Genomic DNA, 24,773 nt, shown 5'->3' with positions numbered 1-24,773 from the left:
AAGCATTTATGATTTTTAATAAAAACACAGGAGCGGTTCTCACACACCGTTACGCTAAAATATTCCCACTGGGAGATTGATGCAGGATCCAGGAGTTTTCCATCAAACCCTGAACAAGAACAAACTCTCTCACACACACACACACACACACACACCCTGCGTTCACTTATCCCTGTGCCCTACTCCCTTCAAAGGGTGTACCCTCCGCAGTGAGAGCTTCGAAGGGCTGAAGGGTGTGTAGGGGACCAAACAACTGTTTCTTGAAGTGCCCTTCTGCATCATCATCACGTGCCCACACAGAGGCGCTGTCATCATGCAAAGAATCAGCGCAAAGGATCATGGGAGCCTGAAGTGTCCATCAGTTGTACCCTTCGAAACCCTTCATCCAGAAGTGTCCTCTGAAGTGGCCAGTTTCGAGCACTTCGGTGTGTAATGCCCCTTCAGAATGGGTCATGATTGTTTTCACTCTGAAGTGCCCTTCGTTTGGAACACACTCCAACACTCGCGTTATAATCAGTGAAGCTGTCTACATGTTTGTAGCAAGTTGGTAGTATTTTTCTAGCATGTTTAGCATTTGACTTGTCAGTCAATAAATGGAAAACAAAGTAACTGGCATTACTTTTTTGAAAAAGTAACTCAGATATTTTCTTGTAAATTAAAAAGTAATGCGTTACTTTACTAGTTACTTGAAAAAAGTAATCTGATGATGTAACTTGCGTTACTTGTAATGTATTACTCCCAGCACTGCACACAACCTTTACTCTGTTTATTACATGTAAGTGTGAACTCTTGTGTGAAATACTGTAGTGTTTTCATCCATACAGTGAAAGTCAACGCGGTCCAAAGTTATTCAGTTTCCAATTTTTCCACAATATCATCATTTTTGTGTGAACTATCCATTTAAAAGTACAAATAAAAGCCAGATTCTTCCACATCTGCTGTATCAGCTGATCAATATACTCTGTGTTTAATCTAGTCTAGTTAGTGTCAATAACTCAATGATACAGCCACAGATCATAATGATGACAGGAACTTGAATCTGGACGGATCTGAGCAGCAGGTGTCAGTGATTCAAACACAAAAGACTCTCTGTGTTTCTCTCTCACAGGTCAGGCGTGTTCAGAGCGACCGTCCCACGTGAAGGACTCGTCCTGCAGAACCTCGGCCAGTCTCTGATTGAACGGAGAGTAGAACAGCGAGAGCAGATCTCGTGTGACCGCACGCATCGGCCCGAGGTCTCTGTCGGACGCACGTCTGGTGTTTGATGCGGGACGCTTGCTGATCTGTCTCTGTCTCTGATCAGACAGCGCTCCTGTAAGAGTTCATCCACACAGATCACAGTCAGACACATCTGAACAACACTCTTCAAATAAAGCAATGCATTCTATGTTTTCAGAAATAACTGTAACCAAAGTTAAAATGCATTCTAATATTTTGTCATGTGTTTTAATGCATTATATGTTCCAAAGGTGTAACAATGAATATATGAAGTACCATAACTGTGGTGACAATTATTCATAAGATCATATGATGAATTATAAAGTGCATTACAAGGAGCAATTAATGCATTAAAACTACTTTCATAATGCATTATATATAAAGTGTTACCAAGATCATATTTGATATTTATTTTTTAAATACACATTACATATTCTGATCTGCATGTTCTATGTGACAACACTAATCAGATGATGATGATGATGGTGATGGTCTGCTGGTCTCTGGCGCCCCCTGCTGCTCACAGCATGAACATGAACAGGACAGGACTGGTCATCAGGACTGACCTAAGCGCAGGAAGCGGAAGATCCTGCTCATGCTGAGCTCCGGGTTTAAAGCGTGATCCTCCAAACGCAAAACTAAGAGCTGATCACGGCTGAACACTGACAGCCAGTCCAGAATAAACACCACATACAGGCCCACCTGCAGACGCACCTGCACACACACACACACACACGCAGTGAAAATGTGACATAATCAACCAATCAGAACAGAGCTGGTGTCTCCATTGGTGTTCAAGTGGTGTCAGAAAGTCAAAGTATTTGTGTTTATTGTTCACCTTTACTGTTGTTTTGCTTAACTTGTAATATATGTAAATGAAGAGATCGGTGGCCCTGTTGAACACAGAGGTCAGAGGTCACTCACGCTCATGGCGTTGTTCAGTGTGTTGTTGTACACACACGCTCTGAGCCCAGCGTCCCGCAGACAGCCCTCGAACATCCACAGAGACTCACACACCTTCTGATGGAAGTCCAGCGCTGATTTATTAGTCGTGCCGAAGTACAAATAATCTGAATACAGCCTGAAGAGAAACACCACGCGCGCACACACACACACACACACACACACACACGCACACGCACGCACACACACACACACACACACACGGATCTCATGGCTTCACAACATATGCAGGAAAACCAAACTCCCACTGAACACTCTGTGCTGTTACTAGATCAGCACTGATTTATTTTACTTTCATTAATTTTTTTTAAACATGTCTACATATATTTTAGTTTAGTTATTTTAGTACTTAAAAATGAGAAATGTTGCCTTGGCAACCAGATGAAGTAAAGATTAAGGTTTTTATATTTTCTGTAAATTTTCTGTGGTTTTAGTTAGGAATAAGAGCGTGTGGTGACCTCTGACCTCTCCACGGGGTCTCTGAGAATGGCGATGAATCGTGCGTCCGGCTGCAGAGCGTAAATGAAGTCCTGGACAAGTGTCGGAGGCTCCGCCCCTCTGCTGTTGCCATGGAGATACAGCCAGGCATTGTTGTCCCACATAGTGGAAGCGCTGGCCTCACCTGTCAATCAAACACACACACACACACACACACACACACACACACACACACATACACACACGTTTAACATGGAAATGAAGCCATGCATTAATGATGCTATTCAGAGAGGATGATGAGTTTTTTCCATCTAGGACCTAACTTTTCTTTTACAGTTTCTGCCTTCAGAACAGTGAAAACACACTGTATTATACTGTATATTAATTGTTTAGTATTAAAACACTGGATGCAACCACTGCATTTTATTCATTTTTTAAGTAACTGATTAAATGACTGATAAATTAAGAGTCACCCCAGACATTAATATTTACATCTAATTACTGTAAAGTGTGTTATTTTGTGAAGCGCAGACGTGGGGACGGTACCAGTGATGATGTTGCTGCTGGAGTTTCCCAGAAGGCTTTGCTGTATATGAAGGGTCACCGGGTCAAACAGGTCCAGATAATGGTCGAGCGGGAAACGTGTGTGAGGACGTCCACCGTACTGAAGGACTCCTGCACACACACACACACACACACACACACTCACACTCACATTCAAGAGCAGCAAGAGGACAACATATACTTATATATACTTTACCCACAATGCATCTTGTTGATACGGTGTAAGTATACAGACATTTATAAATCTATGTCAATGTTAGATTGGATCTGGAAATATTTTCTAGACCTGGTATGAATCAAATCCAGTGATGTTTAATCGCTATCTCTTTTCATGATTATAAATGAAATGCATTATGGGAGTGAATCACTCTCAGAGCGACTTTATCTGTGTGTTTCAGTTCAGACGCTTCTGAATGGAACAAACAAACCAGAACGGTTTGTTTTCACTGGTTTTGACCCAGTTCTGGTTTGTTTCTTTAGTGTGTAATGACAGTGAGTTGAAGCGTCAGACACACAGGAAGCCCACCGAGCCTCTTCCTGCTCCACCAGTGCGGCTCTTTGGGCGGTGTGAGCCGGACGTCCGGGTGAAGCCTCAGGCGCTCGTACAGGTCCGTCGTGCCACACTTGGGCTGGCCGATGATGTAGAAGTAGGGCAGACAGCGCAGCCGCTGCAGTTTCCCATCATGCCGCGTTAACAGCTGTCTGAAGGAGATGCTCAGCTGCTCAAAGATGTGCTGTATGTGTCTGAAGGAGCGGCCAAACAGGTTTGACCCGTATGGATTCACGCTCACGTCTCCACGCAGCTCCTGGAACCAGCAGGGGTTCTTAACGTCCGGCAGAAAGCGCTGCGGAGCCACAGAGAACATCTGCAGACACAGAAGAGACGTCACTCTGACTCACTCAGAAACACATAATACACTCGTCAAAACAAATTATTTTGTTGTATTGTTGTTTATGAGGAGAGAATTTGCGAGACAGCAGAATTCAGTCAACGCGCTGTGAACAACAATACTCCGGTGTTTCAGCGATGACTCATCTGAACACCTCTGATTGGCCAGTTATTAACTTTTTGAATTTCACATAAAAGAATCTAGTGTTGACAGTTCTTTTCAATTGCTAAACGTCAGTGAGCACAACTGGAGCTACATGTGCAAAACTCTAACTACAGTCTGAACTACCAACAGTCACCTGAGCTAAACAGTTCACATCACCTGCAAAACTCATTCCAAGCAACACAACTCTTAACACATGGCTCAAAACAGGCTCAGTGCAGCCAAACACTACACACAACCCTCACTGAGATAACACACACCGTCACCCGGAACACACCGAGAGGAGAAACACCACACACACCCCTAACTGAGATAACACACACCGTCACTCGGAACACACCGAGAGGAGAAACACCACTCACACCCCTAACTGAGATAACACACACCGTCACTCGGAACACACCGAGAGCAGAAACACCACTCACACCCCTAACTGAGATAACACACACCGTCACCCGGAACACACCGAGAGGAGAAACACCACTCACACCCCTAACTGAGATAACACACACCGTCACTCGGAACACACCGAGAGGAGAAACACCACTCACACCCCTAACTGAGATAACACACACCGTCACTCGGAACACACCGAGAGGAGAAACACCACACACACCCCTAACTGAGATAACACACACCGTCACTCGGAACACACCGAGAGGAGAAACACCACACACACCCCTAACTGAGATAACACACACCGTCACTCGGAACACACCGAGAGGAGAAACACCACACACACCCCTAACTGAGATAACACACACCGTCACTCGGAACACACCGAGAGGAGAAACACCACACACACCCCTAACTGAGATAACACACACCGTCACCCGGAACACACCGAGAGGAGAAACACCACTCACACCCCTAACTGAGATAACACACACCGTCACTCGGAACACACCGAGAGGAGAAACACCACTCACACCCCTAACTGAGATAACACACACCGTCACCCGGAACACACCGAGAGGAGAAACACCACTCACACCCCTAACTGAGATAACACACACCGTCACCCGGAACACACCGAGAGGAGAAACACCACACACACCCCTAACTGAGATAACACACACCGTCACCCGGAACACACCGAGAGGAGAAACACCACTCACACCCCTAACTGAGATAACACACACCGTCACTCGGAACACACCGAGAGGAGAAACACCACTCACACCCCTAACTGAGATAACACACACCGTCACTCGGAACACACCGAGAGGAGAAACACCACACACACCCCTAACTGAGACAACACACACCGTCACTCGGAACACACCGATAGGAGAAACACCACACACACCCCTAACTGAGATAACACACACCGTCACTCGGAACACACCGAGAGGAGAAACACCACACACACCCCTAACTGAGACAACACACACCGTCACTCGGAACACACCGAGAGGAGAAACACCACACACACCCCTAACTGAGACAACACACACCGTCACTCGGAACACACCGAGAGGAGAAACACCACTCACACCCCTAACTGAGATAACACACACCGTCACTCGGAACACACCGAGAGGAGAAACACCACACACACCCCTAACTGAGATAACACACACCGTCACTCGGAACACACCGAGAGGAGAAACACCACACACACCCCTAACTGAGATAACACACACCGTCACCCGGAACACACCGAGAGGAGAAACACCACACACACCCCTAACTGAGACAACACACACCGTCACTCGGAACACACCGAGAGGAGAAACACCACTCACACCCCTAACTGAGATAACACACACCGTCACTCGGAACACACCGAGAGGAGAAACACCACACACACCCCTAACTGAGATAACACACACCGTCACCCGGAACACACCGAGAGGAGAAACACCACTCACACCCCTAACTGAGATAACACACACCGTCACTCGGAACACACCGAGAGGAGAAACACCACTCACACCCCTAACTGAGATAACACACACCATCACTCGGAACACACCGAGAGGAGAAACACCACTCACACCCCTAACTGAGATAACACACACCGTCACTCGGAACACACCGAGAGGAGAAACACCACTCACACCCCTAACTGAGATAACACACACCGTCACTCGGAACACACCGAGAGGAGAAACACCACACACACCCCTAACTGAGATAACACACACCGTCACTCGGAACACACCGAGAGGAGAAACACCACACACACCCCTAACTGAGATAACACACACCGTCACCCGGAACACACCGAGAGGAGAAACACCACACACACCCCTAACTGAGATAACACACACCGTCACTCGGAACACACCGAGAGGAGAAACACCACACACACCCCTAACTGAGACAACACACACCGTCACCCGGAACACACCGAGAGGAGAAACACCACACACACCCCTAACTGAGATAACACACACCGTCACTCGGAACACACCGAGAGGAGAAACACCACTCACACCCCTAACTGAGATAACACACACCGTCACTCGGAACACACCGAGAGGAGAAACACCACACACACCCCTAACTGAGATAACACACACCGTCACTCGGAACACACCGAGAGGAGAAACACCACACACACCCCTAACTGAGATAACACACACCGTCACCCGGAACACACCGAGAGGAGAAACACCACTCACACCCCTAACTGAGATAACACACACCGTCACTCGGAACACACCGAGAGGAGAAACACCACTCACACCCCTAACTGAGATAACACACACCGTCACTCGGAACACACCGAGAGGAGAAACACCACTCACACCCCTAACTGAGATAACACACACCGTCACCCGGAACACACCGAGAGGAGAAACACCACTCACACCCCTAACTGAGATAACACACACCGTCACTCGGGACACACCGAGAGGAGAAACACCACTCACACCCCTAACTGAGATAACACACACCGTCACTCGGAACACACCGAGAGGAGAAACACCACACACACCCCTAACTGAGATAACACACACCGTCACCCGGAACACACCGAGAGGAGAAACACCACTCACACCCCTAACTGAGATAACACACACCGTCACCCGGAACACACCGAGAGGAGAAACACCACTCCCACCCCTAACTGAGATAACACACACCGTCACTCGGAACACACCGAGAGGAGAAACACCACTCACACCCCTAACTGAGATAACACACACCGTCACTCGGAACACCACACACCCCTAACTGAGATAACACACACCGTCACTCGGAACACACCGAGAGGAGAAACACCACACACACCCCTAACTGAGACAACACACACCGTCACTCGGAACACACCGAGAGGAGAAACACCACACACACCCCTAACTGAGACAACACACACCGTCACCCGGAACACACCGAGAGGAGAAACACCACACACACCCCTAACTGAGATAACACACACCGTCACTCGGAACACACCGAGAGGAGAAACACCACACACGACCCTCGCTGAGATAACACACACCATCACTCGGAACACACCGAGAGGAGAAACACCACACACACCCCTCACTGAGATAACACACACCGTCACTCGGAACACACCGAGAGGAGAAACACCACACACACCCCTAACTGAGATAACACACACCGTCACTCGGAACACACCGAGAGGAGAAACACCACACACGACCCTCGCTGAGATAACACACACCGTCACTCGGAACACACCGAGAGGAGAAACACCACACACACCCCTAACTGAGATAACACATACCGTCACTCGGAACACACCGAGAGGAGAAACACCACACACACCCCTAACTGAGATAACACACACCGTCACTCGGAACACACCGAGAGGAGAAACACCACACACAACCCTCATTGAGATAACACACACCGTCACTCGGAACACACCGAGAGGAGAAACACCACACACAACCCTCACTGAGATAACACACACCGTCACTCGGAACACACCGAGAGGAGAAACACCACACACACCCCTAACTGAGATAACACACACCGTCACTCAAAACACACCGAGAGGAGAAACACCACACACGACCGTCGCTGAGATAACACACACCGTCACCCGGAACACACCGAGAGGAGAAACACCACACACATCCCTCACTGAGATAACACACACCGTCACTCGGAACACACCGAGAGGAGAAACACCACACACGACCCTCGCTGAGATAACACACACCGTCACTCGGAACACACCGAGAGGAGAAACACCACACACGACCCTCGCTGAGATAACACACACCGTCACTCAGAACACACCGAGAGGAGAAACACCACTCACGACCCTCACTGAGATAACACACACCGTCAATCAGAACACACCGATAGGAGAAACACCACACACACCCCTAACTGAGATAACACACACCGTCAATCAGAACACACCGAGAGAAGAAACACCACACACACCCCTAACTGAGATAACACACACCGTCACTCGGAACACACAGAGAGGAGAAACACCACACACAACCCTCACTGAGATAACACACACCGTCACTCAGAACACACCGAGAGGAGAAACACCACTCACACCCCTAACTGAGATAACACACACCGTCACTCAGAACACACCGAGAGGAGAAACACCACACACACCCCTAACTGAGATAACACACGGCAATCAGAACACACCGAGAGGAGAAACACCACACACACCCCTAACTGAGATAACACACACCGTCACTCAGAACACACCGAGAAGAGAAACACCACACACACCCCTAACTGAGACAACACACACCGTCACTCGGAACACACCGAGAGGAGAAACACCATACACGACCCTCGCTGAGATAACACACACCGTCACTCGGAACACACCGAGAGGAGAAACACCACACACAACCCTCGCTGAGATAACACACACCGTCACTCGGAACACACCGAGAGGAGAAACACCATACACGACCTTCGCTGAGACAACACACACCGTCACTCGGAACACACCGAGAGGAGAAACACCACACACAACCCTCGCTGAGATAACACACACCGTCACTCGGAACACACCGAGAGGAAAAACACTACACACGACCCTCGCTGAGATAACACACACCGTCACTCGGAACACACAGAGAGGAGAAACACCACACACAACCCTCACTGAGATAACACACACCGTCACTCGGAACACACCGAGAGGAGAAACACCATACACGACCCTCGCTGAGATAACACACACCGTCACTCGGAACACACCGAGAGGAGAAACACCACTCACACCCCTAACTGAGATAACACACACCGTCACTCGGAACACACCGAGAGGAGAAACACCACACACACCCCTAACTGAGATAACACACACCGTCACTCGGAACACACAGAGAGGAGAAACACCACACACACCCCTAACTGAGATAACACACACCGTCACTCGGAACACACCGAGAGGAGAAACACCACACACAACCCTCACTGAGATAACACACACCGTCACTCGGAACACACCGAGAGGAGAAACACCACTCACACCCCTAACTGAGATAACACACACCGTCACTCGGAACACACCGAGAGGAGAAACACCACACACACCCCTCGCTGAGATAACACACACCGTCACTCGGAACACACCGAGAGGAGAAACACCACACACACCCCTAACTGAGATAACACACACCGTCACTCGGAACACACCGAGAGGAGAAACACCACACACACCCCTCGCTGAGATAACACACACCGTCACTCGGAACACACCGAGAGGAGAAACACCACTCACACCCCTAACTGAGATAACGCACACCGTCACTCAGAACACACCGAGAGGAGAAACACCACACACAACCCTCACTGAGATAACACACACCGTCACTCAGAACACACCGAGAGGAGAAACACCATACACGACCCTCGCTGAGATAACACACACCGTCACTCGGAACACACCGAGAGGAGAAACACCACACACAACCCTCGCTGAGATAACACACACCGTCACTCGGAACACACCGAGAGGAGAAACACCACACACAACCCTCGCTGAGATAACACACACCGTCACCCGGAACACACCGAGAGGAGAAACACCATACACGACCCTCACTGAGATAACACACACCGTCACCCAGAACACACCGAGAGGAGAAACACCACACACACCCCTCACTGAGATAACACACACCGTCACTCGGAACACACCGAGAGGAGAAACACCACACACACCCCTCACTGAGATAACACACACCGTCACTCGGAACACACCGAGAGGAGAAACACCACACACACCCCTCGCTGAGATAACACACACCGTCACTCGGAACACACCGAGAGGAGAAACACCACACACAACCCTCGCTGAGATAACACACACCGTCACTCGGAACACACCGAGAGGAGAAACACCACACACACCCCTAACTGAGATAACACACACCGTCACTCGGAACACACCGAGAGGAGAAACACCACACACAACCCTCATTGAGATAACACACACCGTCACTCGGAACACACCGAGAGGAGAAACACCACACACAACCCTCACTGAGATAACACACACCGTCACTCGGAACACACCGAGAGGAGAAACACCACACACAACCCTCACTGAGATAACACACACCGTCAATCGGAACACACCGAGAGGAGAAACACCACACACACCCCTAACTGAGATAACACACACCGTCACTCAAAACACACCGAGAGGAGAAACACCACACACGACCGTCGCTGAGATAACACACACCGTCACCCGGAACACACCGAGAGGAGAAACACCACACACATCCCTCACTGAGATAACACACACCGTCACTCGGAACACACCGAGAGGAGAAACACCACACACGACCCTCGCTGAGATAACACACACCGTCACTCGGAACACACCGAGAGGAGAAACACCACACACGACCCTCGCTGAGATAACACACACCGTCACTCAGAACACACCGAGAGGAGAAACACCACTCACGACCCTCACTGAGATAACACACACCGTCAATCAGAACACACCGATAGGAGAAACACCACTCACACCCCTAACTGAGATAACACACCGTCAATCAGAACACACCGAGAGAAGAAACACCACACACACCCCTAACTGAGATAACACACACCGTCACTCGGAACACACCGAGAGGAGAAACACCACACACAACCCTCACTGAGATAACACACACCGTCACTCAGAACACACCGAGAGGAGAAACACCACTCACACCCCTAACTGAGATAACACACACCGTCACTCGGAACACACCGAGAGGAGAAACACCACTCACACCCCTAACTGAGATAACACACACCGTCACTCGGAACACACCGAGAGGAGAAACACCACACACACCCCTAACTGAGACAACACACACCGTCACTCGGAACACACCGATAGGAGAAACACCACACACACCCCTAACTGAGATAACACACACCGTCACTCGGAACACACCGAGAGGAGAAACACCACACACACCCCTAACTGAGACAACACACACCGTCACTCGGAACACACCGAGATGAGAAACACCACACACACCCCTAACTGAGATAACACACACCGTCACTCGGAACACACCGAGAGGAGAAACACCACACACACACACCCCTAACTGAGACAACACACACCGTCACTCGGAACACACCGAGAGGAGAAACACCACTCACACCCCTAACTGAGATAACACACACCGTCACTCGGAACACACCGAGAGGAGAAACACCACACACACCCCTAACTGAGATAACACACACCGTCACTCGGAACACACCGAGAGGAGAAACACCACACACACCCCTAACTGAGATAACACACACCGTCACCCGGAACACACCGAGAGGAGAAACACCACTCACACCCCTAACTGAGATAACACACACCGTCACTCGGAACACACCGAGAGGAGAAACACCACTCACACCCCTAACTGAGATAACACACACCGTCACTCGGAACACACCGAGAGGAGAAACACCACTCACACCCCTAACTGAGATAACACACACCGTCACTCGGAACACACCGAGAGGAGAAACACCACTCACACCCCTAACTGAGATAACACACACCGTCACTCGGAACACACCGAGAGGAGAAACACCACACACACCCCTAACTGAGATAACACACACCGTCACTCGGAACACACCGAGAGGAGAAACACCACACACACCCCTAACTGAGATAACACACACCGTCACCCGGAACACACCGAGAGGAGAAACACCACTCACACCCCTAACTGAGATAACACACACCGTCACTCGGAACACACCGAGAGGAGAAACACCACTCACACCCCTAACTGAGATAACACACACCGTCACTCGGAACACACCGAGAGGAGAAACACCACTCACACCCCTAACTGAGATAACACACACCGTCACCCGGAACACACCGAGAGGAGAAACACCACTCACACCCCTAACTGAGATAACACACACCGTCACTCGGAACACACCGAGAGGAGAAACACCACTCACACCCCTAACTGAGATAACACACACCGTCACTCAGAACACACCGAGAGGAGAAACACCACACACACCCCTAACTGAGATAACACACACCGTCACCCGGAACACACCGAGAGGAGAAACACCACTCACACCCCTAACTGAGATAACACACACCGTCACTCGGAACACACCGAGAGGAGAAACACCACTCACACCCCTAACTGAGATAACACACACCGTCACTCGGAACACACCGAGAGGAGAAACACCACTCACACCCCTAACTGAGATAACACACACCGTCACTCGGAACACCACACACCCCTAACTGAGATAACACACACCGTCACTCGGAACACACCGAGAGGAGAAACACCACACACACCCCTAACTGAGACAACACACACCGTCACTCGGAACACACCGAGAGGAGAAACACCACACACACCCCTAACTGAGACAACACACACCGTCACCCGGAACACACCGAGAGGAGAAACACCACACACACCCCTAACTGAGATAACACACACCGTCACTCGGAACACACCGAGAGGAGAAACACCACACACGACCCTCGCTGAGATAACACACACCATCACTCGGAACACACCGAGAGGAGAAACACCACACACACCCCTCACTGAGATAACACACACCGTCACTCGGAACACACCGAGAGGAGAAACACCACACACACCCCTAACTGAGATAACACACACCGTCACTCGGAACACACCGAGAGGAGAAACACCACACACGACCCTCGCTGAGATAACACACACCGTCACTCGGAACACACCGAGAGGAGAAACACCACACACACCCCTAACTGAGATAACACATACCGTCACTCGGAACACACCGAGAGGAGAAACACCACACACACCCCTAACTGAGATAACACACACCGTCACTCGGAACACACCGAGAGGAGAAACACCACACACAACCCTCATTGAGATAACACACACCGTCACTCGGAACACACCGAGAGGAGAAACACCACACACAACCCTCACTGAGATAACACACACCGTCACTCGGAACACACCGAGAGGAGAAACACCACACACAACCCTCACTGAGATAACACACACCGTCAATCGGAACACACCGAGAGGAGAAACACCACACACACCCCTAACTGAGATAACACACACCGTCACTCAAAACACACCGAGAGGAGAAACACCACACACGACCGTCGCTGAGATAACACACACCGTCACCCGGAACACACCGAGAGGAGAAACACCACACACATCCCTCACTGAGATAACACACACCGTCACTCGGAACACACCGAGAGGAGAAACACCACACACGACCCTCGCTGAGATAACACACACCGTCACTCGGAACACACCGAGAGGAGAAACACCACACACGACCCTCGCTGAGATAACACACACCGTCACTCAGAACACACCGAGAGGAGAAACACCACTCACGACCCTCACTGAGATAACACACACCGTCAATCAGAACACACCGATAGGAGAAACACCACACACACCCCTAACTGAGATAACACACACCGTCAATCAGAACACACCGAGAGAAGAAACACCACACACACCCCTAACTGAGATAACACACACCGTCACTCGGAACACACAGAGAGGAGAAACACCACACACAACCCTCACTGAGATAACACACACCGTCACTCAGAACACACCGAGAGGAGAAACACCACTCACACCCCTAACTGAGATAACACACACCGTCACTCAGAACACACCGAGAGGAGAAACACCACACACACCCCTAACTGAGATAACACACGGCAATCAGAACACACCGAGAGGAGAAACACCACACACACCCCTAACTGAGATAACACACACCGTCACTCAGAACACACCGAGAAGAGAAACACCACACACACCCCTAACTGAGACAACACACACCGTCACTCGGAACACACCGAGAGGAGAAACACCATACACGACCCTCGCTGAGATAACACACACCGTCACTCGGAACACACCGAGAGGAGAAACACCACACACAACCCTCGCTGAGATAACACACACCGTCACTCGGAACACACCGAGAGGAAAAACACTACACACGACCCTCGCTGAGATAACACACACCGTCACTCGGAACACACAGAGAGGAGAAACACCACACACAACCCTCACTGAGATAACACACACCGTCACTCGGAACACACCGAGAGGAGAAACACCATACACGACCCTCGCTGAGATAACACACACCGTCACTCGGAACACACCGAGAGGAGAAACACCACTCACACCCCTAACTGAGATAACACACACCGTCACTCGGAACACACCGAGAGGAGAAACACCACACACACCCCTAACTGAGATAACACACACCGTCACTCGGAACACACCGAGAGGAGAAACACCACACACAACCCTCACTGAGATAACACACACCGTCACTCGGAACACACCGAGAGGAGAAACACCACTCACACCCCTAACTGAGATAACACACACCGTCACTCGGAACACACCGAGAGGAGAAACACCACACACACCCCTAACTGAGATAACACACACCGTCACCCGGAACACACCGAGAGGAGAAACACCACACACAACCCTAACTGAGATAACACACACCGTCACTCAGAACACACCGAGAGGAGAAACACCACACACACCCCTAACTGAGATAACACACACCGTCACTCGGAACACACCGAGAGGAGAAACACCACACACGACCCTCGCTGAGATAACACACACCGTCACTCGGAACACACTGAGAGGAGAAACACCACTCACACCCCTAACTGAGATAACACACACCGTCACTCGGAACACACCGAGAGGAGAAACACCACTCACACCCCTAACTGAGATAACACACACCGTCACTCGGAACACACCGAGAGGAGAAACACCACACACACCCCTCGCTGAGATAACACACACCGTCACTCGGAACACACCGAGAGGAGAAACACCACACACACCCCTCGCTGAGATAACACACACCGTCACTCGGAACACACCGAGAGGAGAAACACCACTCACACCCCTAACTGAGATAACGCACACCATCACTCAGAACACACCGAGAGGAGAAACACCACACACAACCCTCACTGAGATAACACACACCGTCACTCAGAACACACCGAGAGGAGAAACACCATACACGACCCTCGCTGAGATAACACACACCGTCACTCGGAACACACCGAGAGGAGAAACACCACACACAACCCTCGCTGAGATAACACACACCGTCACTCAGAACACACCGAGAGGAGAAACACCACACACAACCCTCGCTGAGATAACACACACCGTCACCCGGAACACACCGAGAGGAGAAACACCATACACGACCCTCACTGAGATAACACACACCGTCACCCAGAACACACCGAGAGGAGAAACACCACACACACCCCTCACTGAGATAACACACACCGTCACTCGGAACACACCGAGAGGAGAAACACCACACACACCCCTCACTGAGATAACACACACCGTCACTCGGAACACACCGAGAGGAGAAACACCACACACACCCCTCGCTGAGATAACACACACCGTCACTCGGAACACACCGAGAGGAGAAACACCACACACAACCCTCGCTGAGATAACACACACCGTCACTCGGAACACACCGAGAGGAGAAACACCATACACGACCTTCGCTGAGACAACACACACCGTCACTCGGAACACACCGAGAGGAGAAACACCACACACAACCCTCGCTGAGATAACACACACCGTCACTCGGAACACACCGAGAGGAAAAACACTACACACGACCCTCGCTGAGATAACACACACCGTCACTCGGAACACACAGAGAGGAGAAACACCACACACAACCCTCACTGAGATAACACACACCGTCACTCGGAACACACCGAGAGGAGAAACACCATACACGACCCTCGGTGAGATAACACACACCGTCACTCGGAACACACCGAGAGGAGAAACACCACTCCCACCCCTAACTGAGATAACACACACCGTCACTCGGAACACACCGAGAGGAGAAACACCACACACACCCCTAACTGAGATAACACACACCGTCACTCGGAACACACCGAGAGGAGAAACACCACACACACCCCTAACTGAGATAACACACACCGTCACTCGGAACACACCGAGAGGAGAAACACCACACACAACCCTCACTGAGATAACACACACCGTCACTCGGAACACACCGAGAGGAGAAACACCACTCACACCCCTAACTGAGATAACACACACCGTCACTCGGAACACACCGAGAGGAGAAACACCACACACAACCCTAACTGAGATAACACACACCGTCACTCAGAACACACCGAGAGGAGAAACACCACACACACCCCTAACTGAGATAACACACACCGTCACTCGGAACACACCGAGAGGAGAAACACCACACACGACCCTCGCTGAGATAACACACACCGTCACTCGGAACACACTGAGAGGAGAAACACCACTCACACCCCTAACTGAGATAACACACACCGTCACTCGGAACACACCGAGAGGGGAAACACCACTCACACCCCTAACTGAGATAACACACACCGTCACTCGGAACACACCGAGAGGAGAAACACCACACACACCCCTCGCTGAGATAACACACACCGTCACTCGGAACACACCGAGAGGAGAAACACCACACACACCCCTAACTGAGATAACACACACCGTCACTCGGAACACACCGAGAGGAGAAACACTCGCATCAAACACCAATTCAGAAAATACTCACTTTTCATCTTTACAGTTTGAACAATTTCAGTGACTTCATACAAAGTAATATTTTCTTCAAAGAAAGGAGTAACATTCTTTCACATCATTTATTTACATTTTTAGAACATAACAATTCTTTAAGGTAAATGAAAATTAGCAGTTTGCTTCAATAGTCTGTAGTAATTTACAGAATTACAGTAATGAGAAAAAAAGGTAGAAACTAAAAGTACAAACTGTAATTCGAACAAATAATTGAGGGGCCAATCAGCAGTGTTTGAAATCTCTTCTGGTTTGAATGTGTGCTTCACAGTTTTGACAGCAGTGTGTTAGCATTTGAACAAAGTGCTGTAAATCCACAGTGTTGTGCAGGTTGTGGTTAAAGTCGTGGGATAAGTGTGTAGAGTTTGGAAAACTGTGTTCAAGCAATGAAAAACGAACTAGAGTTTGTTCACATGAACTGCTGCTGTGCAGACTGTAGTTAGAGTTTTGCACATGTGACTCCAGTTGTGCTCGCTGTCGTTTAGCAATCGAAAAAAACTGTAATCATGTCTAAATATTTATTCAAATGCAAATCTTAACAATAAGTAAGCAGGTTTGACCTGCAAAAGTATTTTAAGAAACTCAACTAACAGATACATGTGTATTAATAAAAGAGCCATACAGGTGAGTTTACAAATAAAAATAATTTTTTTCCGACCACATAAAAACTCTAATTTGCCTCTTTGCATTGGAATTTAAATCCTTTTATGCATCTTAACCTTAAATACTACACTTATTATAATAGAAATATTAGAAATATTCCATATCCATAATCCTCCAGTGAAAAAGTGTTCAGATCAAGCAGCGTTTAAACAGCTCTAAACAAATATGTGTCTGGATTTTGATGTGAGAGACTTTCACTGGAGGAAGTGTTATTATGGATTATAGACTCTATGTATTTGAGTTAAAATCATCTTAATGCTGGATGTGTTTCAGCTGCTGTCTGTAGCAGGAGACGCTGAACTCACGTGTTCCTCGAGGATGATCAGCTCACTGACGTCAGGAACACGTCTGGCTCTGAACTTCACTTTAGCTGAGATGCTCTGCACCACGTCTCTGAGGGCGTCTTCACTCAGGTCCTCCTCCATCAGATATGGATCGTAGAGCAGAGTCTTCCTCTCACAGGACAGCATGTAAGACGCCGTGATGAAGACGAGGAGGAGGATGAAGCCGCAGACTTTCGAGCACCAGATGCATGATGCAGATCTGCGCTGTGTTTCATGATTAACCTTCAGCACACACATTAACAAACATCATCACATCTAACACAGTGTTTTCTGACACAATAAAAGCTTGAGGGTTTAACTCTTACAAGTGAGGAAATTAAAATATAACTACTACAATTTCACTATAAAAAGAAATGCATTAAAGGGTTAGTTCACCCAGATAGCAAAATTATATAATTAATAACTTACCCTCATGTTGTTCCAAACCCGTGAGACCTCCGTTTATCTTCAGAACACAGTTTAAGATATTTTAGATTTAGTCTGAGAGCTCTCAGTCCCTCCATTGAAGCTGTGTGTACGGTCTACTGTCCATGTCCAGAAAGGTAAGAAAAACATCATCAAAGTAGTCCATGTGACATCAGAGGGTCAGTTAGAATTTGTTAAAGCATCGAAAATACATTTTGGTCCAAAAATAGCAAAAACTACGACTTTATTCAGCATTGTCTTCTCTTCCGTGTCTGTTGTGAGAGAGTTCAAAACAAAGCAGTCTGGATATCCGGTTCATGAACGAATCATTCAGTTCACCAAATCGAACTGAATCATTTTAAACGGTTCGCGTCTCTAATACGCATTAATCCACAAATGACTTAAGCTGTTAACTTGTTTAATGTGGCTGACACTCCCTCCGAGTTCAAACAAACCAATATCCCGGAGTAATTCATGAACTGAGTGTTCATCTTCAGTTCTCTCTTCACAGCAGTTCAGTCAGTGTACTGTTTGAGTAAATGAATTACTCCGGGATATTGGTTTGTTTGAACTCAGAGGGAGTGTCAGCCACATTAAACAAGTTAACAGCTTAAGTCATTTGTGGATTAATGCGTATTAGAGACGCGAACCATTTAAAATGATTCAGTTCGATTTGGTGAACTGAATGATTCGTTCATGAACCGGATATCCAGACTGCTTTGTTTTGAACTCTCTCTCACAACAGACACGGAAGAGAAGACAATGCTGAATAAAGTCGTCGTTTTTGCTATTTTTGGACCAAAATGTATTTTTGATGCTTCAGAATATTCTACCTGACCCTCTGATGTCACATGGACTACTTTGATGATGTTTTTCTTACCTTTCTGGACATGGACAGTAGACCGTACACACAGCTTCAATGGAGGGACTGAGAGCTCTCAGACTAAATCTAAAATATCTTAAACTGTGTTCTGAAGATAAACAGAGGTCTCACGGGTTTGAAACAACATGAGGGTAAGTTATTAATTATATAATTTTGCTATCTGGGTGAACTAACCCTTTAACTTATTGTGAAATATCTATTTTTTTATGAACATGTGTTTACCTTCAGTTGGACAGCGCTGAACTCAAACTCAGTGATCATGACAGAAACATAAACTCTGCGTCAGAACCTCAAGATTTTGAACAACGTCACAGGAACTGAACTGAGAACCACAGAGACTCCTGTCAGTGACATCAGGCTGATACTCGACAGAAGAACAGAGGCACAGTAAAGCAGTTTAATAAACAATCAGCTTCACCATCATGATATCAGAAACATATCCTGATACACACACACACACACACACACATCTGTTATTATGATGACTAACTCATAATCAGGTAATTCAGAGTGCATTAACAGAATAACAACACTACAGATGAAGTACATCACATTATGGGCTGCAAAAGCATTTCGTCTTGACTCTATAGAAGAGATCAACATTATAAATCTGTATCTGGCTGCTCTGAATGTCTGTTTACATGGAAATCCAACAGGAAATGACCAGAGATTTCAACAGGAACAGGAAGTGATGCGGATCCCAGAGTGAATTCAGTTCTACTGTACACAGTAGAGCGAGTCTGAGCTGAAACAGACACAAGGAATTATTCAGTGAAGAGCTCATGAATTATTGATGAGGGTTAAACGCCTCTCATCACTGCTGATGGTTTATTCAGCAGCAGCAGTGAAGTTGATGATGATGATGAAGCTCATACTTCATACTAACTAACACAGACAGACAGAAAACATTGACCCAAGCGTCCGTGATGAAGCGACCGATTCACACAGAACTCAACCCCATTCAGCTGAAGATTCACAGGATTCAGATTCACGTCTTCATCACAACACCATCACAGCAGCACAGATATCAGGCAGAGTTACTGAAGCGCAGATGAGTCGAACACGACCAGATCTCACGGCATTGACACGAAGCGCACGAAGTGTAAAGATGGTAAATCATGGTAAGAAGGACTTTCATCACAGCTGGTACAGAATCAATCAGAAAAGAGCAGTAAAAGAGAAGAAAAGACACCAAACTGTGAATCAGTATTTCACCCTGCGCTCCGCCACCGCTGGACTCAACAGAGACTCAACTCTGCATGTGTTATTAAAGCAGCGTATGAACCACAGACACATACCATCAGACTGACGTCCTCTAGAAAACATGCAACCCTGATGATCTGACATTTCCAGAACAGCTTTAGTCCCTAAATGAAAGTTGCTTTACAAAGAAATTAAGCATTAAATGACAAACAGCTGCTCTGCTTCTGATCTAACTGGTCAGTCTGGTTTTAAAACCCTACACAGCACAGAGACAGCCCTATTGAAAGTTTGTAATGATCTGCTTCTTGCCACTGACTCAGGTGACTATAACATCTCGATCTCTCGTGTGGAGCATTGTGTCCGCATTAAGGTTACTGTGTTGGATTGGTTTCGATCATATTTGTCTGGTAGAAGCTTTTTTGTTTGCCTTCTGCATGTTTCTCACGTGGGATCCCCCAGGGCTCCATTCTGGGGCCTATTCTATTTTCTTTATATATACTTCCACTAGGATTCATTTTCTGGAAGTATTATATTTAGTTTCACTGTTATGCAGATGATACATAATTATATCTGCCATTGAAACAAAAACATCCAAATTCTATAGTGATACTTTTGTGTTGCCTTGAGGAAATTAAAGCCTCGATGGCAGTAATTTTTTTTAATTGAATGAAGTTAAGACAGAAGTTATATTGTTCACTCCAGAGGGTGCTTTTGACATTTGACACAGATTCAGCCTCGGAAATCTTCAATATTTTTTCAACAATTTAGCACAAGTACAAGAAACATACTGTGTTCTAATTGTTTTCAAATGTAGAAGAGAACACACAATGTGTTTTATTTGTTTTAATAGCCTTAAAGGAGCATTGCGTAGGTTCTGACATTTCTAACCGTTACTGACACCAGTGGCCGTTAGAGGAACTGCAGCCAGTCTCATGCTCGTTCTCAGTGCGCACGCTCTTTTTTATTCCATCTAAATGCTTCACTCGTGAAATGTTTTTTTTTTAATCTCCAATCTAAGAAGTGTGTCTCATTACTTGATCACAAAAGAACATTTAAATGTTGGTCTTATTCACAAAACTATAACACAACACATGATATTAAAAGGTAAACAAATACATCAGTTAATTTCTTATAGATCTCAATTTCTAAGGGTGGTTCCTGATACTTGTTCCTTAAAGAACATTTCAGTGTTGATATTTTTAAAATTTTCTCATAAAAACAATAATAAGACACACCATGAGGTCGATACAGAAGTGTGTTTTTATTTTAAATGAATTTATTTTTTATTAAAATGTAATACTGTTGTGCCCTCGTCTGTAACGTTTGTCTATCAGTGTCCGTGGAGGCTTAATTATTATTATATCATTATATCATTATTATATCTAAAATAACTGTAACTCAACTTATATTTAATTAACTAACACTATAACAATACTATCACATATCTTGTTTAGATTATTTCTTATTTAAATTCAACTGAGCGTTATAAGTGTTTGTCTTATCTTATCTTTCAAAAGACGTTGGTGCACAAATTGCTCTTGTCTTGTTAATTGTAAAAAACATTCCGGTGGGAAAACATTAATCGTTTAATCCTTCCTCGTGTACTTTGTAGACGGTCCCTGGCGGTCCAAGCGTTTTCTACGTTTTTCAGTTTAGTCATTAGTTATATACTCATCCACTGAGAATTTATAGACATTTTTTTACCCAAACGTCAAACGTAGAAAACAACTTTATATATATGACTGAGAACAGACAGAAATCACTCAGAAATACAGCTCTGGAGTCACTAAAAACTGCATCACTTCTCAGGGAAGAAGCAGCACATATTTATGGGTTGACCATATACTAATTTAGTATTTTGTGATGATTTAAATAAATTCAAGATGATTTCAAGAAGTTAAACTTTATGATTTGATCGGATCGAATCAACTTCAGGCACAGAATCAACACCAGCTCACATACCCTTCAATCAATCAATCAATCAATCAATCGATCCATCCATCACTCACCGTCATAATCCGAAGATAAAGAAACTTTCCTCCTCGGGTGACGATCAGCTGTGCGCGTCCCCGCTTCCGCGCGCTCATCGCTCAACTCTCAGAGGGGGCGGGGCCACAGCGCACGACTGATAGCATTCAGAAATAGTTACAGCACATGAACCAGAATAAATCATTCTATCATTTTATGTCAGTAAATGTAACCTTCACACAGTATTATTTACTAACCTTACCATTAAATGCTTATACACAACAATATGCAAAGTTATGGACACGACATGGACTTATGAAAAACTGATGATGTTGTATAACACAGAAGTGATTTATCAAATCAGACTTATTATAACACGACTAAAATACCACTGACCTCCTTTCTTATGAACACTGATCAGTCTGTTTATATCTCTATCCTAACGATTATATCATAAATCACATTATAAAACACACCAGCCTCTCTGAGATCAGCAGAATCAGGACGTTTCATTGTGATATATCTACCAAATATTTTGATATAAGTTTGATGTCATCATATATTTGCTGTTAATAGTGTTCCTCGTCTGTTTGATTACATTTCTTCCATATGCACATAAACTGACAGTCACCACTGATAAACTACTACTAGATATATCGACAAAAACTTAATTTTCTGTAAAGCTGCTTTGCAACAATTTAAATTAATTTAAACTTGAATTTAAGTAAAATCAGACACGGTTTCTTAACAGAAGCAGAGCTGTATATTCAGGAAATGTTTGAAATGTGATCATGTTGCTGTTTTATTTTCTGATGAAGATGTTGAGCTCTCTAGTTCACTTGATAGTGAACACTAGTGAGTGCTTGACCTGCTCAAGGTCACATGATCCAAGCAGCCGCACAGTTTCCATGGCGACAGCATCTGTCTGTCTCCGTCACGCAGCATCAAAGCAGTTCTTCAGTGTGAATCTGAAGTGAATCAGCCGAATCACACAGGAAGTAGAATTAGCACACGACGACATCTGCACTCATTTCTTTGTGTTTAGCATCTGTAGATCTCTGACCTTTATGTGATGTTGTTAATGAGCCATATCAGCACCAATTAGACATTATTTACATCCAAGTTTGTGTAAAGATGATTGACTCTGAGGCTGGAACACAACTAATGCAGTGGAAATACTGTCCACACACAGATAAACCGTGAACTTTAACAGAACAGAGAATAAACTCTAGATTCTGTATGACAAAAGAGACGGGTAGAATGTCATGTGACCTTTGACCTTCCGTTAGACAAGCCTTCACTCCTGAAATGATGAAACGGATCAGTTTTCAAACTCCTTTACAGTTTACAGACATGCTGTATGTTGTGAGATTCATTAGTCGTACTCTGTGTTTGATGTAATGAAGCAGAACCTCGAGGTCCAGAATGTTCCAGTGCATCCGTCAGAAACATTGAGCTCATTTTACTTCCTCTAGTCAGTCACGTGATTTCCTGTTCAGAGACAAACATCCTGTGGCTACAGCGGGTTCACATTCTGATGGAAACACAGACATTTATAGACATTTATATTTTGCATCTGATTTGTTTAACTGTTGCACAGACAGAAGCAGGACATCGGTTTAATCTTTCATTACAAAAGGGCCCCAAGAAAATAACCCCCCAAACATCGGTCAATATCAACCAAAATGATATTTAATTTCAGCCGTCATGACTGTGTATTTAATTACAGAGACACAATCATCCGAGAGGAATCAGTCTAACATAGCATCTAACAATGCTTGTATTTTTTAATCATTTCTGATTTAAAGAAAGTGAAATGAATGTGTTATATTGTTTCTGTCTCTTCAGATACACATTAAAATGACCCAGTTCTAGCTGTAGTTATTTAGTGTTTGATGTGTAGTGCTGTAATCCGGAT

General features: G+C 46.4%; 1 protein-coding gene across 1 annotated transcript; it reads right to left on the bottom strand.

Moving 5' to 3' along the window:
• Window positions 1-1,014: 1,014 nt before the first annotated feature.
• LOC132121178 (carbohydrate sulfotransferase 15) lies at window positions 1,015-22,902 on the bottom strand. The gene is made up of 8 exons (XM_059530360.1): window positions 22,897-22,902; window positions 18,358-18,618; window positions 3,710-4,049; window positions 3,166-3,294; window positions 2,647-2,803; window positions 2,143-2,299; window positions 1,785-1,932; window positions 1,015-1,312 (listed from the first exon to the last, which is right to left on the bottom strand). Exons 1-8 carry the CDS (start codon window positions 22,900-22,902, stop codon window positions 1,110-1,112), a joined length of 1,401 nt encoding a protein of 466 aa, XP_059386343.1. The 3' UTR covers window positions 1,015-1,109.
• Between the last annotated feature and the right edge of the window lie 1,871 nt (window positions 22,903-24,773).

The sequence above is a fragment of the Carassius carassius genome, chromosome 39 (genome assembly GCF_963082965.1).
Source record: "Carassius carassius chromosome 39, fCarCar2.1, whole genome shotgun sequence".
In the NCBI taxonomy this organism is placed as follows: domain Eukaryota; kingdom Metazoa; phylum Chordata; class Actinopteri; order Cypriniformes; family Cyprinidae; genus Carassius; species Carassius carassius.
The sequence above is the reverse complement of the archived record's forward strand: the minus strand, read 5'-3'. Positions and strand labels throughout refer to the sequence as shown.

What these genes read in the sequence shown, in the direction of transcription:
- LOC132121178 (XM_059530360.1), bottom strand. An exon ending in TGATCATCCTCGAGGAACAC is followed by an intron (nt 4,050 to 18,357) that starts GTGAGTTCAGCG and finishes CTGTGTCTGCAG; the next exon opens with ATGTTCTCTGTGGCTCCGCA. An exon ending in GTGGAGCAGGAAGAGGCTCG is followed by an intron (nt 3,295 to 3,709) that starts GTGGGCTTCCTG and finishes GTGTGTGTGCAG; the next exon opens with GAGTCCTTCAGTACGGTGGA.